Raw genomic sequence first — 14,496 nt, forward strand, 5'->3', positions numbered from 1 at the left:
ATTTAGCAGCACTCTGGATGTAAAGAACTGCTGAATTGCTAGAGCCAGTTGCTAAATCACTTGTCCTTTTCTTGGCAGCAATAAAGCTCTGCCCTGACCCAGCCTTGTTTTGGTTATTAGGTCCAGTGGACTGGGGTGGCAGCCCAGCACTGTTGAGAGCAGAGTCTGAAGCCAGTTACGTGCTGAGACTAGCAGTGACAAACGACTCAGGCAAGTCATTTCCCATATGTATCCATCTGTATGTTCCCATATGTAAAATAGTCATCATAAAAATATTCATGTACATTTTCAGGGTACTTGTAATGACTACTCTGTCAGCAGCTGCTGTTATTATAGCAACCAGGGACTGATACCACTGTATCCTCAGAAGCCTCACGTTATTGTTTCCAACTTTTTTTTTTTTTGCCATTGATTCATAGGCAAGCCCTACGTATCCCTAAAATCCTCACGTCTAGAGGCTGGTGCTGGTATTTCTGAATAGTGGAGGGCTTACTGCAGCTTTATAATAAAAATAGGATAGCATTACACCACCAGCATCTTCAACATAAATATGGAAACGTTAATTTAGAATCAATTTTGGGATGTTTCAGACTGTAAAGTTCTTTTAACTAGATCTCTGTTGAGGACAGAGGAGCACTTTATGGGACTGTAAATTTCATGCAAACAGCGCTGTGAAATACAGGTTCCCCCTACACACTAGCTGTTCTCTCAATATCAATCATATGCCTTGCAAGTAATGTTTCACAAATATTCTGTAAATCACAGGAAAATGTTCGCAGTAATGTGAAATATGACTTTCACTTGACTGTTTTACCAGAGGCCCCTAACAGGCCATTCTCCTGTCAGCACTAACATTTGTTATGGCTAATAACATTTTCAATCACAACTATTTGGGGAAAATGGATTTATTTTAAACCTGCTTCCCTGCAAAGGAGATCCTGAAAATGCCCTGCCAAGGACACAGGCTCCTTACAGAGCACAGACCGTTAATTCCCAAATGAGATTTCATCTCGTCTAAGTTCTCAAACATTGTTTCTTAGACAGCTTTTTGAAGACATTGTTTGTTTGTTTTCAGGTACTGTTTTCAGGTACTGAGATTCATGTTCATCTCTTGGTCATTGCTTTCAGTCTGCTCAAGGTAATAGGAATAGAAAGTTACTTTTGAGCAGCTTGGGGATATTCTGGAACTGATCTGGAATTTTGCTCCATATTCTAGGGAAAAAAAAGCTTAAGAACTCTGTGGATAGGAAATTGGTAATCTTGGTAACTTATATTGCATTGAAAGAAACTTCTTATTCTGAAACGTGAAGATTTTGTGTCATTGTAACCTTTTTTTTCCTCCTAAACCACACTTTACATAGAACCTAAAATGGTGCTTTTCTTATGTAGGAAGTTCCAGACTGGTATTAGATAGTACATGAATTCCTTTCTCATCCTCAAGCATGTTGCTATGCCTTGATGGAGGACAACATACCTGTGTTAATGTAGATGTCTGTGACCTCATCCCTCTTTCTGCACCTGTTTCTGCACAGACACTGGTGTTTAACTGCAATGCTCCTTGAGGTTGGTCAGTCTCTTGAGGCCAAACACATACACATCAGTGGAATTCTCATCTACCTGAATGGAGAACTTAATCCTCTAATGTTTCATTCCTCTACAAAGTGTACCTTCACAATTGTCAAGTTGGACTAGGGGATATACCATAGTGAGTGAAAAGTGTGCGAAAGAATTTGGGCAAATTATGGATTGCTTTATTTAACACCTGTATGAAGGGATGGAAGGAAGTGCAGGCAAGGGATGTTTCTGGACTTTCTGTCAACTTGTCTATAGTTCTTATAATTTTAGGTTTTCTTAGATTGTTTAAAACCATGCCATAGCAATTAGCTAAGTAAAAAACAGAGCAAATATCTGTTGTGCCAAAGGGTCCCAAAGTGCTCTCCCACTGACAAGAACAAGCATGTCTTCCTGGAGTGGATGTGGACCCAGTCCAAATGACTGTCACTGCGTCACACAAATGAGGGCACGCTGCGCTGCTGTGCTAACAGGCATTTACAGCCCCTTGACCCTGTCACTCCCCATAAATCCATACCTATTTGTGATCTCATTTCACCCTAGTTATTCTGTGGCAGGTCAGATATGGGATGCAGTTTTCATATCATGAGGCTAGTGAGAAACCAAGGCTGGGGTAATGGGTAACATCAAAATGACTTTATTAACAGAGCAGAGAAGAGAGCTCCTGTGGTGAAGCCACCTGCCCTGGAAAATAATGTCAAGTCTGTTGCAAATTCATTGTGCAGCTTCAGACACAGCAGAACTATCCTTTCGCCTCAGGTTTTCTATCTATGAAATTAGTATAAAGGATAATGAGACTAAATTAATGGTTAGTAAGTGCTTTAAACCTAAATGATTCCATATTATTTGCCAGAGATTTTAAATCTGATCTTGGTAGAAACTCCTTAGTACCGACTTCTTCTATCTTCTAAGCCCTTTTTTAACTTCTTTCTGACTTTTCTCTAGGCAGAAGAGATCATGAATTCTGTCAAAGAGCAGAAAGCCACCAGGAGGCTCATGGTTTTCTTACAGGAATGGGATAGTGCGCACAAAGTTGCACGAAGCCACATACTGGACAACTTCATTAAAAGCAATGACAGCAAGACAGAACCAGAACTGGAGCTGGAGTTATCCCAGTGAGCCAGCAGCATGGCTCAAGGTGACGTATCTGCTTCCTTGGAGGTGGCAGTGGGATGGAGAGAAGGGGAAAGTTCTCCACCAAAAAATTGTTTAAAGAGTAAGCTTCTGTATGGAGATATCCATATCCAGCTGTGTTCTGCAGGGTTAAATATCTCTGTCTATCCAAAGATGGAACTAAAGGGAGAGCCACATAACCTGTCTCTCAGGGACCTAGAATTAGTGTTTTTTCTCATATTGGGATGAGGGGAAGGTCCATGCACTGTCACATGACAGAGTAGGCAATTCAGACCTCCACACCACCAAAGGAGGCCTGTGGGACACCACAGTGGTCTGCAGATCTCTCCTTAACCCTGCCAAACAGCTACACGTACAGCACATGCCTCAACAAACTGCTCAGGTCCATTGGCATCTTTTTATCTGCTGCAAGCGGGTGAGTATGGCATGTCACTGTATCAGAGGTGCATGGGGAAGGCACACAAGGGTGAGCAGATAAAGCAACAAGTCTCTGGACATGTTTTGTGAGAGCTGTGTAAGAATTTCAGGCAAGGCAAGCCTCAGTGAGGCTTCTGGTAGGAATTTGGAATGCTTTCCAAGCCAAATCCGCTGCTTATGCACATCCCCAGAGCCATCGGGTCAGTGACACAATGTGGAATGAGTGTGGTGAGAGTCCAAGTGCAGAGATGGAGCCTTCTCTGCCTGTGGTTCTGAAATGAGCACAGGATAAAACAGGAGTTGGTGACCTGCTGGCAGCAAAGCCTCCTGTTAGCAGGCATCTGCCTCTGCATTTCAGGCTAAGCCTCCTGGTGTTCCCTGCCTGGGCACCCGCGCTCCAAGGCAGGAGGTGATGGTTCCTGGGAGCATGATGTGGTGACAGAGGAAGTAGGCGATGCTTTTGGCTTTGTTCCCCCTAGCCTTGCAGACACAGATACCTTATAGAATTACTGGAGATCGGAGGTGTCTTGATTGTCCTGGAAATACTAGGGCTGAACTACCACAAAGAAGAGGACAAGAGGGAGTCTGTAAAGCTGCTGCAGCTCATTGAAGATGCTGGCAGGAAGTATGAGCTCATCTGTGAAAGCTACGGTATGCAGTGTGTCCGTATGTGCTTGTTCCTAGTTCAGACAAGGATGTTATCCCTTGACCTCTAGCCTCTGGGGCTGCTGTAGGTACAGAGCTATTCCTTTTTCTTCCCCTGCTGATGGCAGATGCCCCAGTGTCCTGCTAGAAGGAGTTCAGAGATTTGGCTGTTGTTGAGCAGTTGCATTTCATCCCCTCTCTCAGTTTGTACTGAGCTTGCTTTCTTTACACTCATTTCTTTTGATGCAATATGGCTGTCCTCCTGGTTGCATCTGCTTCAGTTAAAACCCACAAAACAGTTTCCCTTCTTACCTGCAGCATTCACCTACTGCAAGCTTTCCTCTTGGGGTGGGAGGATTTTGCAGTTTGTACCTTGGCCGACTGAACATGAGCCAGCTTGTGCCCAGGCAGCCAAGAAGGCCAACGGCATCCTGGCCTGTTATCAGCAATAGTGTGGTAAGCAGGACTAAGGAAGTGATCATCCCCCTGGTAAGTGATCATGAGCACTGGTGAGGTTGCACCTCAAACGCTGTGTTCAGCTCTGGGCCCTTCACTACAAGAGAGATATTGAGCTGCTGGAGCAGGACCAGAGAAGGGCAACAAAGCTGGTGAAAGGTCTGGAGCATGTCTGACAAGGAATGGCTGAGAGAACAGGGTGTGTTTAGTTTAGAGAAGAGAAGGTTCAGGAGGGACCTTATCTCTTCTCTACAGCTACCTGAAAGGAGGATGGAGGGAGGAGGTGGCTGGTCTCTTCTCCCAAGTAACAAGTGATAGGACAAGAGGTAACAGTCTCAAGCTGCACCAGGGGAGGCTTAGACTGGATATTAGGAACAATTTCTCCATCAAAAGGGTGGTCAGGCATTGGAACAGGCTGTCCAGGGCAGTGGTGGGGTCACCATCTCTGGAATTGTTCACAAACCATGTAGATGAGGCCCTTATTGACATGGTTTAGTGGTGGACATGGCAGTCCTAGGGTGGAGGTTGGGCTTGATGATCTTAAAGGTCTTTTCCAACCCAGTTGATCCTATGATTTTGAAAGAACATGACAACAGGTTTCTTCCTGTTTTGTTTCTTTTTTTCCTGGGCAGCATAAGCCAAACCCTGTTAGCCATCCTGTAGCTCAGATTCCATTGTCAGAGGCCATGAAGTGATACCTGCCTTCAGAGAAAGACAGAGCCGCAGGATCACCAGAGCGATCCTTAGCAGTGCCAGACTCTGCTCATGTAAATGCCTGTGGAAGCGTCTTGGCCACATACTCCACTTAGAATTTTGCCAACTGGTTTTCCAAACAAAGAACCTTTTTCTTGGCTTTTCTTCTTCAAGCCATATTTTGAGTGAGATGTGGTGCTGGGCTCCCTCTGAGGTGACAGTGGAACAGCTGAGGTGGGTGATCTAGGCTCATGCAGGCACGTGAGTTGGTGTCTCTCTTTGCACAGGAGTGGAATCCCTTGCCAAGTTCTTGGCCGCTTCCAACTCAGCAGAGGCTCAAGGAAACACGCAGATTCTGCTGGGCTCTTTGGGTCACAGCAATCCAAAGTACCAGAACCAAGTCTACAAAGGCCTCATTGCTGTGCTGCCGTGTGCCTCCCCCCAAGCCCAGCAGCTGGCTCTGCAGACACTGCGGGTCATGCAGGTAGGTCATGGCTAAGGGCAGCGTTAGCTTCCCTATCTGTCCTTCCTGCCCTGGCAGGAGCTGGGACAACCTCCTTGGCATCAGGGCTGAAGGAGGACAGCCTGGAGTATGGTGTGAAGACTGTCCCTGTCACTCTCCCCTTTCCCCCGCAGGATGTGGTGGGAGAGGTGCCCACAGCCATGGTGGAGCTGGTGCTGGGTGTGCTGCGCTCCACACACCTGCAGGTCCAGCACGAAGGTAGGACCTGTCTAGCCACCCTGGGCAGGGGCTGAGGGTGCTTGGGGGAGGCTGTGGGTGTGCATTAAGGGCGGCTTGGGCAGGGGATGGGATGCCTCGGCCCGTGTGGCAGCGGGACGAGACGGGCGGATCATCCCGCACGGGGCTGAGGCCTCCCTCGGTGACTCGGGTGCCTCATTAGCATGCGGCTCCTTAGCACTGCTGTCATTTGCATACCCAAGGTGCACTGCGGACGGAGGCCCCGGCCCCGTTAAAGTTGTCCGTTCCCGCGGGGCCGCCGCTGTCCGGGTGCGGGGCATTGCCCGTGTACGCCGTAGGGGAGGCGACGAGCCACAGCGGCGGGGACCGTCCGGGAGCGGCGGGGTCGCCGTGTCCGCTGGAGTGACAACCGGGGGAGGCTGCGTGTGCGCGGGGAAGTAAGGGCATACTCTGGTTTCTCTTCAGACCGCATAAATCTTTCGCCTTTTACTAAAGATTTCCGTGGAGAGGAACAAGCACGAGTGTCGAAGAATTTTTTGAGGCTCCATTTCGGTGGAGCTGACCCTATTTTGGTTAAAAACAGAACTCGTTCTAGTATTGTTAAAGAGGGGAAGGTGGGTGGGAGTTGCGATAGTGCAGTGACCGCGGAGTAGATAAACGAGCCGCTTTGGGCTTGAGTTAGCGAGGGTCAGCCTGGCCCCGGGAGCCCGGTGGGGCTGCGTCCGGCCCGGCTGCCCGCAGCGCTCAACCCGCTGCTTAGGCATCTGCGCCGCTTCTTCGGCGGCCGCTTCATCACCCGACCCTGCGCAGGGCACCCTAGGTCTGCCCAGAAGACGAGCGAACGGTCCCTTCCCTCGGACCCGGCGGTGCAGAGAGGCCGCTGCCTCCGGCAGGTCATGCTCCGAGAGAAGCGCCCCGCAGGTCAACGCCGCCCCGCACCGCCGCTGGGCTCCGCTGCGCCGCCTCTCCCGGTGCCGGCTGTTCGCCTCTGCGCGGCGCTGTCCGCGGGGACGACGCGACCCAACCCGGGCAGTGCCACGTCCCTCCCCGCTTCCGCTCAGGCTCCCGCCTGCCTCTCTCCATCGCCCCGGTCCGGTCCAGCCCACCCGGTCCCCGCAAGGCCCCGCCCAGCGCTGCTGCGATGCAGGGAGCAGGGTCCTCATTAGCATGTTCTTCATTAGCATGGACTCATTAGCATACCCAGGGTGCAGTGCGGGAGCCGGCCGTGCTGCCCCGCTGCTGCCGCCGCCCTCAGCCGGCGTGGCCGTCGGGCTTGGGCCGAGCTGGGGGTGTCGATAGCCGCGGCAAGCCAGTGCTGGTTGGGTGGGAGGTGTAGCTCGGAAGTGGGGTCGCCGTGTCCTACGGGGCAGCAGCTGGGGGTGGGAAGGTTGTAGGGGGAGCAGTGACGCATACTCTGGTTTCTCTTCAGATCGTATAAATCTTTCGCCTTTTACTAAAGATTTCCGTGGAGAGGAACAAGCACGAGTGTCGAGGAATTTTTTGAGGCTTCACTTCGGTGAAGCTGACCCTATTCTGGTTAAAAATAGATTAATAACAAAAAGTGTTGGTTAAGTGCTTCGCTGGGGCTGTGTGGTGGTGGTGGGACACGACTGGGGTAGCATCCGGCTCGTCGGGGTTTGGGGGGGCGAGAAGCTAGGGTCTTGCTGTGGGACAGGCACCGGCCGCGGGGCTGTCCGTGCCTCATCCCGCCCGCCCGCCCGCCGCTTCATTATCATGCTCCTCATCAGCACTCCGTTAATTTGCATACCCAGAGCGCACCGCGGCAGCGCGGTGGTGCCTGGCCCCGCCGGTGTCCGCTGCTGCGGCCGGTGCCGTCGGCCCGTCAGGGCTGTTTGCGGCCTGCACGGCTCGAGTGGCCGCGGCGGGGCTCGGTCGCGGGGCACCGCGGGGCCGGGAACGGGCGATGGGGTGTCGCCCTGAGCTATGGGTGGCGGGGCAGGCGGGCGGTGGTGGCTGGGGGAAGGATGGAGCATACTCTGGTTTCTCTTCAGACCGTATAAATCTTTCGCCTTTTACTAAAGATTTCCGTGGAGAGGAACAAGTACGAGTGTCGAGAAATTTTTTGAGGCTTCACTTAGGTGGAGCTGACCCTATTCTGGTTAAAGACAGATCAAATAGTTTACTGACGGTTACCTCACCATAGTTTAGCAACCACCTGATATCGGGGTGGGTGTTTCCTCCCTTACCATGATCCCTGCCTTTGCTTTCTCCTCCAGCCATCCGGCTGCTGAAGGTCCTCATGGCCCATCAGGTCCGCCCAGCGCTGCTTGGAGGGCCTCGTGGTGTTTCTGACACCATGCTGCAGGAAAGAGCTCACCTTCTGCAGCGAGACCGCCAAAGGTACACAGCAGGCTGCAGCCTGCCAGGGCGCCCAGCGCGGCGCTTCCCCAGGGTCCCTCAACTCCTCCTGCAGGGCTCAGCCATCACCCTGACTTGTAGGGGGAGAGGCTCTTAGAGCTGCGGGCATCATGCACACAGAGCCTTGCAGGGTGTTACATATGATATTGTATCCATAGGGTGTCCCTAAGGTGCGTTTCCTGAAACACTACATGCTCCTTTCGTGTTAGCCGTGTAACTGCACCTCCCCTCCCTTCAAACATCTTAAAAGTGTTTCAAATGTTCAACCTTCCTAATGTTCCTCGTGCCGTACCTGACCTGAAAGAACCCAAGCTGGTGTATAGTCAGCAGGCAGCTGCTGCAAAAATCGTTGGGTAAGAAGCTCGGGAGTAGAAACTACAGGAGCACTGAAAAGACCTTAGAGAAGAGGCTCCCTTTGGGTAGAAAAGGACATCAGTCACCCAGTGGAAGAATATAGTACCTATGACTGACTACAAACTAATGAAAATCAGACAATTCAGTATGATTTTCTCGCAGTGTCCACAAGATAGTGCTATCGGAACACTTTTCCTGCAAAAGCAGATGACAGAAAACTCTTGGTGGGTAGGAAGACATATGGGACTGACTTGCAGGGATGTGTTCATGGATGTAACGTTGGTGGCATTTGTTCGTTATGGTTACACAAGAAACTTGCTGGGCTTTAATACACATCTGGAAGCTCCTGCCAATCATTAAGCAATAATATCTCTGCAAGTCCACGTGTTAAATGATCACTGTGCCATACACAGTCAAACATTTCTTGTTTATTTTGACTCTGCTCTCTGTTGGTGTCACTGGGGTGACACACCATTTGCCATTGAGGTCACACCAAGAGGCCCAGCCTCAATTTGTTGCGTGCTTGTTCCCACACACAAAGTGAGGGCTGATGGTCTATCTCATTGCAGTGTCTTAGCAAAGGAGTCAGCAGAAGTGGCCGAGGAGCTGATCCAGATGAAGGCGGTACACGGCCTGATGGTTGCTGTGGGGAACCTGGATCGTGTGGTCAGCCAGAGATACGCCAGCATCTCCCTGGAGGTGAGCATGGTGGGACATCATAGCATGGGGTCTGCTCCCACAGCACCTGAAGAGGAAGGCTCCTTGCACTGTTTTGGGGTTTCTCATTGGTTAATTGGGGTTTTTGCCTAAGCATAGCAGGAAGGCTTATTCACAAAGGCAGGAGTGACACTTTCTTCAGGGAAGAGCTGTATTTCCACTCCTGCCACTCACTGCACACAGGATACTGGGAAGCCAAATCTGGCCCTCACACCTCTGTTCTAGCCCCAGGCTTGCTGTGGGTCACAAACACACAGAGCTAAGGGGGCTAACCAAGACAATTTGCCTGGAAAAAGGCTATTCTTCCCTGCTGATGCTGGCCTGCCTCAGCACAGCTCTGCCTGTGTAACAGTGGCAGGGAAGGACTTCATGGTCAGTAGCTGGGAAAGGCTGAATAAGCAATGGCTGAAACCAGGCTGCTCAGCTTCCTGGTGCAAGCAGGCACAAACAGCACAGCAGGATGAACTTCCTAGCAACTACCGCACGTAAACACGGTGTAATACTTTCAAACATCCTCCCTCTGTCAATGAAGGTGGGAACTGGCACTGGGGAACAAGGTGAGGCTTGAGTAGGGAGCCACAAGTTTCTCTTGCTGTGTTCACAAAGTGCCACTTGTAGTAGCACCAGCAGTAAAGGAGGTGGTGAGGGACTCACTGGCATGGGACACAGGTTAGCTGAAGCCACGTCATTGCTACAGCTCTACCCTCATCCCTTCTCCCTTCACATCAGCTCTCAGTTCTGTTGCAGTATTTTGTCCACCCATTTCCCTTCAGGAGGAGTGCATGAAGGATGCATTAGGGGACACGTTGTTCCAGTACTTCATGGTAAACATGTCTCCCTTATGGGGTTTAGTAGTGGCCCTAGGACCTTGGTCTGTTTTGCAGGGATGTAGGGTCTGGATTTCACAGGGAAAAAGCCTGTTAGTAGATGGGACTTTTCACAAGAACTAGTCTTGCATGAGAGCCCAGAACTAAGACCCCCTTTGAGAAGCATTCACTTTCAATCTCAGTGTTCAGAAGATAATTGTTCTTCAAGACAGAGCAAGGAGGGATCTCAGATCTTCTGTGAAGTAACTTGAACTCCTCCAAGTCAGGTCACTCCTGACTGGCTATAGAGATTAGTAACCAATGTTGGGACCAGTGAGGGAAGGTGGAACAAACCAAGGGCAACATTTGCTCCTTGCACCCAGGCCCATCCTTACTCATCCTAAAACAGCACTAGGAAAGGCTAGATAATCCAAGCAATTAATAACACCTGAAGTGGAACAAGACTGCCTTGCTTTAGTCACAACTAAAGCCCTGGTACTCTGGCTATGCCACCTTAATAGGATGCAGGCAGCACCCAGGTACAAGTCTGTTTTGACAGCTCAGAGGGCTCAACCCTAAACATTTGATCACAAAAGTGCCCCAGCTGTAGGGGATCTTGTCTGGGTTAAAGTATCCCTTCTCTAACTGCTTGTCACCACTGCTTGCCCACATCCCATTAACATCCTAAATCTTCTGCTGCCTTTTCCAGGACAGTCCTGAGACCTGTTACACAAAAATGGATCCACTCCAGGCAGAGGTACTGGCCTCCATTGTGATGGGTATCTCTTAGAGCCATGGCAAGGATACAGTCCACAGAAGGTGTGTGCAGAGCTGCTGGGGGCATAGTCACTTAAATTATACCCTTTACTTTCAGGGGGAGAAGGTAGCTTAGGGAGCAGATGAGGGAAATGGTAGAGGGAGCTAACATGTTTGCAGCATGTTAGCCATAGGAAATTATGTGAAGTAAGATCCTGGGGCTATCCTTCAAATCCTAAGTAAACTCCAGGGGTACAAGGGAGTATCACAGGACCTTTCCTACTTACCCGATGTCGTAAGAGCTGAGCCACTTACTACGTGTTGAGCTTTACTCAGCTGCAGGATAGGTACCCTCTAAACCAGCTTCTCCCTTGCTCAGCAAGTTCTAGCCAGCAAGATCTCAGAATTGCAAGACAAGATTTATTTTCAGTGATTTTTAAACATTACAAGTGTAAAGACTTAAAATAGAACGTCTGACAAATCAGCCTCTCTACACCACCTGTGAGTCTTCAGGGACTGTTAGACCGCACCAGAATCAACAAGAAATATTTTATAATTTAGAAGATAATTAAATCCAGGAACATTTATTTATCAAACTTATTAAAATACCAGTGTTGTATAATTACATACAAGTCAATTTTCTTTCTAGAAAAGCCAGACTTGCAATGTTTCAAGCACATCTGGAAAGGTTATGTACACTAGAAAACTATACACGTATATCTAGTTCTATCAAAACAGACCATTGTCACTAGCAAAGGACCAGAAGAGACATCTAGCAGACTCTCAGCCCCCCTCCCCAGGCCTTGCAGGGGTGTTTCTAGCACTCTACTAAGCACCCTGATACCAGACCATGAAGAAGGAGATGCTGCTGTGTTCTCCACCCTCAGGCACATGTAACCTGCAAACACTCTACCACATTGAAAACAGGAATGACACAAACCAAACAAACATGCAAGACAGAGAACTGCTTGTGAACCACATTTTGCTGTATTTACTAAGGCCTCTTTCGCCTCATCTGCTTGCTGGCTTGCTCCTCCAGTTGCATGGCAGCCCCCAGGGCATCCAGAGTTTCTGTAAAGGAAGATAGGAGTGACAAGGTGACTGACCTGGAAGCTGAGCTCCCTGGGCCAGCTGTCCCTCTCAGCAGGGCTCTGCCAGGGCCACAGAGATAAGTGGACTGGGCAATAACTGCTCAGCCAACTTCAAATCCTGCCTGGTCCCACAAAACTCTTCAGTTGTACTTGTTCATTTCTCCTCATCAGTAGTTGCAAGCCTGCAGTTTGCAGTTCAAACTAGATGCCACTAACCCAACCATCGCAGAGGGCCAGATTTCCTCAGCCTATAAGGCTGAGAGGGCAGCAGGGCATTTACTCATCCTATGTTGTCACCACTCTAGATGGCGAATGGAGAGATACAGCTATGGGGCTGCATTTGAGATGGGAGGACAGTCAGGGCTGCTTACAAAACAAGTCACTATTTCAGACTGACAGTTCACTTTGATGCCATAATATTTAGCCTCATTTTAAAAACTACAACCCTCATAGGCCTGTTTTTGAGGCACAGACTATGCCAGCTGCGATGGCTGGAATGGCAAAGTACAAGTTACTGCGATAGTGGCAGAAAGGTAGCAATTACCAGCATAGCTTCCCCTGTCCCAGCCAGGCAGTCTAAGTACGCACCCCTGTTACCACGTGTCAACCAAGCCCATGCATCTGCCTTACTGCCTCCCTTCCACCCCTGCTCCAATAAAGGTGAGCAGGGCAAAGGAAACAGGCAATTGACATCCTCCTGTGCTGAACTGGCAAGTCCCCAAACTGGGTCAATACTTAACAGTGGAGGGATTTTGTGCCACATTTATTAATGCCCTATAGTAAGGCAAATGCATGCCAAACTGAGGTGCTGGCAGATGTGGCATCTCAGTGTATGCCTGGCAGATTGATGTAAGTGGATGGTTATCAAGGCCTGATATCCATGAAAACAGGAATGGAAAGAGAGGGTACACCCCTATGAATCCCTAGAATATGGTACTAAGACCTATTTCTCAAAGTCTGGGTTTTGGCTAAGGCAAAAGGTAAACTATATAACCAACCTAGGCAAACAGACTTCAGCTCATCTGCTTTTTGTGGATATAGTGTTCTGCTCAAGGGAAGGCAGTGTTACATGGCAGTAAAAAGCAAGTGGAAATTTCTAGCCAAAATTTTACTTTGGAAAGCGCAGACAACAGGATATTTCAGATCTGCCTCTATGATCAGCAAAGAAAGTGATCAGAATCATAAGGTAAGCAGAAGGACTGGGTGCTCAAACCCCCAACAGGTGTGCTGGTGGAGTGACAGTGCTAATCAGAGACAGGCATTAACATACCTCCAACACTCAGGAGGTTTCTTGAGCTCTCCTCTACAAAGTACTTAGCTGTGCTCACAAAGGTCTCAAGATCATAGTCTGGCTGCTCCGTGATTCCCAAGAGGTAGTCAAGTTCAGTTTCCAGTCTCTGTTATTTACAAGGATAACAGTAAGAAATTGACTTTCTGGAAATTTGTTTCCTCAAACCTGGCACATCAATCAACAGAGCCAAGCTTCGACAGAGCGGTACCAGTCAGTGCTCACTAGCAGGCAAGTAGAGGTTTCTAGTTGGAGGGGAAGGGGGACTGGATGGTCACAAGCACTGAAATGCCCCAGTTTAACCAGTTGGGCAGGAAAACACAGGAAGAAGTGAGGAAAAAGCAACACAATAGTACAGCATCTTGCATTACAGCCTGCAGCCTCCCCAGCGGCACTTGGCTCAGAGAAGCAAGCTGCAATCAACATGCAGAAGGCAGCCTAACCAGGCTTGCCTCTTCCACATACCTGTTTCAGTTCTTTAAGCTGCTCTACTACCTTCTCCTCACGTTCACTAATTTGAGTCATAGCCTCACGAAAGCTGAACATGTGGGGAGAGAGCTCTTCCTCCTCATCCTTGCAGAGCTGCAAGAAACAGTCCAAGTAAGAACAGCAAGTTGTTCGCAGCTTAAAGATCTGTCCAACCCACTGCACACACATACATTGTATTGAGGACTTAAGCCTTCCATTTCCTCACTTTCAGTCTCCATCTGATTCTGTGTTTCACCACCTCCATTATGAGCGCTTAGCTCTTTCACCCTGCAACAAAAAGATTTGTCACTCAAACTGTTCTTCCAGCAGTTTCTGGTCTACAGCATCACAGAGCAGTACTGCAATCAATCAGTGTTCAGCAAGAAACATTCAGCTGCACTTATGTTCCACATTACCCCACCTAGAACAACTCACATGGGCAGAAATCTCAGAGGGCTGTGGGAAGGAAAGCTGAGATGTTTATCTCCAGGAGCTGTCCTGGAGAGAAACATCCAAATACACAATGCTAATTGCAGCAAAGCCTTTCACAGAAGCTGTTTTCCACATATCAGCTTGGTTTAGCATGACCAACTAAGAGAAGCTAGTATAGAAGGAAAAGGTTAAGGTTGATTTTTGCCCAGATACCCATTGTGCCAGAATAGATATAGAAGGATGAAAGTCATGGCTGATAACTTAGTACACAAGCTGGACATTTCATTCCAGTTACTAGTGTCAAATTCATATTTCCAGTCAGTTTCAGCCTTTTCTTGGGGCTTGAACTTGTCCTGTACACTGGCAAAGAACCCACTGGGCCAGCTCAAGGCTAGAATCTCACTGAAGCATGCCAAGTCAGATGTTGTCCTGTACTTATAGTTGAACAGGAATAACTGTCCACAAAAAGGAAAAAAAAAATGCAACTTCACTCCAGAGCCAGATCTGGAAATCTGTCAAGATTCAGTGTTCCAAATGCATATGACAAGCATTACCAAACACCCTTTCAGAGAGTGGAATGCTTTCCAG

General features: G+C 49.0%; 2 protein-coding genes and 3 non-coding genes across 10 annotated transcripts in view; 4 read left to right on the forward strand and 1 right to left on the reverse strand.

Annotated features, from left to right (window-relative positions):
* ARMH1 (armadillo like helical domain containing 1) overlaps positions 1-14,496 on the forward strand; it is a 24,321-nt gene continuing 9,825 nt past the window's right edge. The window contains 12 exon segments of the mRNA XM_062622923.1: positions 1-214; positions 2,522-2,710; positions 3,028-3,121; positions 3,611-3,774; positions 5,205-5,401; positions 5,554-5,638; positions 7,855-7,910; positions 7,912-7,979; positions 8,275-8,349; positions 8,920-9,049; positions 9,815-9,836; positions 9,839-9,891. Of these exon segments, the coding sequence (XP_062478907.1) occupies positions 2,530-2,710; positions 3,028-3,121; positions 3,611-3,774; positions 5,205-5,401; positions 5,554-5,638; positions 7,855-7,910; positions 7,912-7,979; positions 8,275-8,349; positions 8,920-9,049; positions 9,815-9,836; positions 9,839-9,891 (1,125 nt within the window). The 5' untranslated portion in view covers positions 1-214; positions 2,522-2,529.
* LOC134166001 (U5 spliceosomal RNA) lies at positions 6,063-6,177 on the forward strand. The gene has a single exon (XR_009965734.1). It is a non-coding gene; the product is annotated as a U5 spliceosomal RNA (small nuclear RNA).
* LOC134166000 (U5 spliceosomal RNA) lies at positions 7,027-7,141 on the forward strand. Its single transcript, XR_009965733.1, has one exon. It is a non-coding gene; the product is annotated as a U5 spliceosomal RNA (small nuclear RNA).
* On the forward strand, positions 7,610-7,724 carry LOC134166002 (U5 spliceosomal RNA). The gene has a single exon (XR_009965735.1). It is a non-coding gene; the product is annotated as a U5 spliceosomal RNA (small nuclear RNA).
* The window catches only part of KIF2C (kinesin family member 2C), an 18,975-nt gene continuing 15,676 nt past the window's right edge, over positions 11,198-14,496 (reverse strand). For all 6 annotated transcript variants that reach the window (XM_062622922.1, XM_062622921.1, XM_062622920.1 and 3 more), the window contains 4 exons: positions 13,668-13,764; positions 13,474-13,590; positions 12,991-13,117; positions 11,198-11,700 (listed from right to left, as the gene is read on the reverse strand). In XM_062622922.1, the coding sequence (XP_062478906.1) occupies positions 11,624-11,700; positions 12,991-13,117; positions 13,474-13,590; positions 13,668-13,764 (418 nt within the window). In that variant the 3' untranslated portion in view covers positions 11,198-11,623. The remainder of the gene's footprint in view (positions 11,701-12,990; positions 13,118-13,473; positions 13,591-13,667; positions 13,765-14,496) is intronic.

This window comes from Pezoporus occidentalis, unplaced genomic scaffold (assembly GCF_034315485.1).
Source record: "Pezoporus occidentalis ecotype Australia unplaced genomic scaffold, CSIRO_AGI_Poc_V1 ctg25, whole genome shotgun sequence".
Lineage (NCBI taxonomy): Eukaryota > Metazoa > Chordata > Aves > Psittaciformes > Psittacidae > Pezoporus > Pezoporus occidentalis.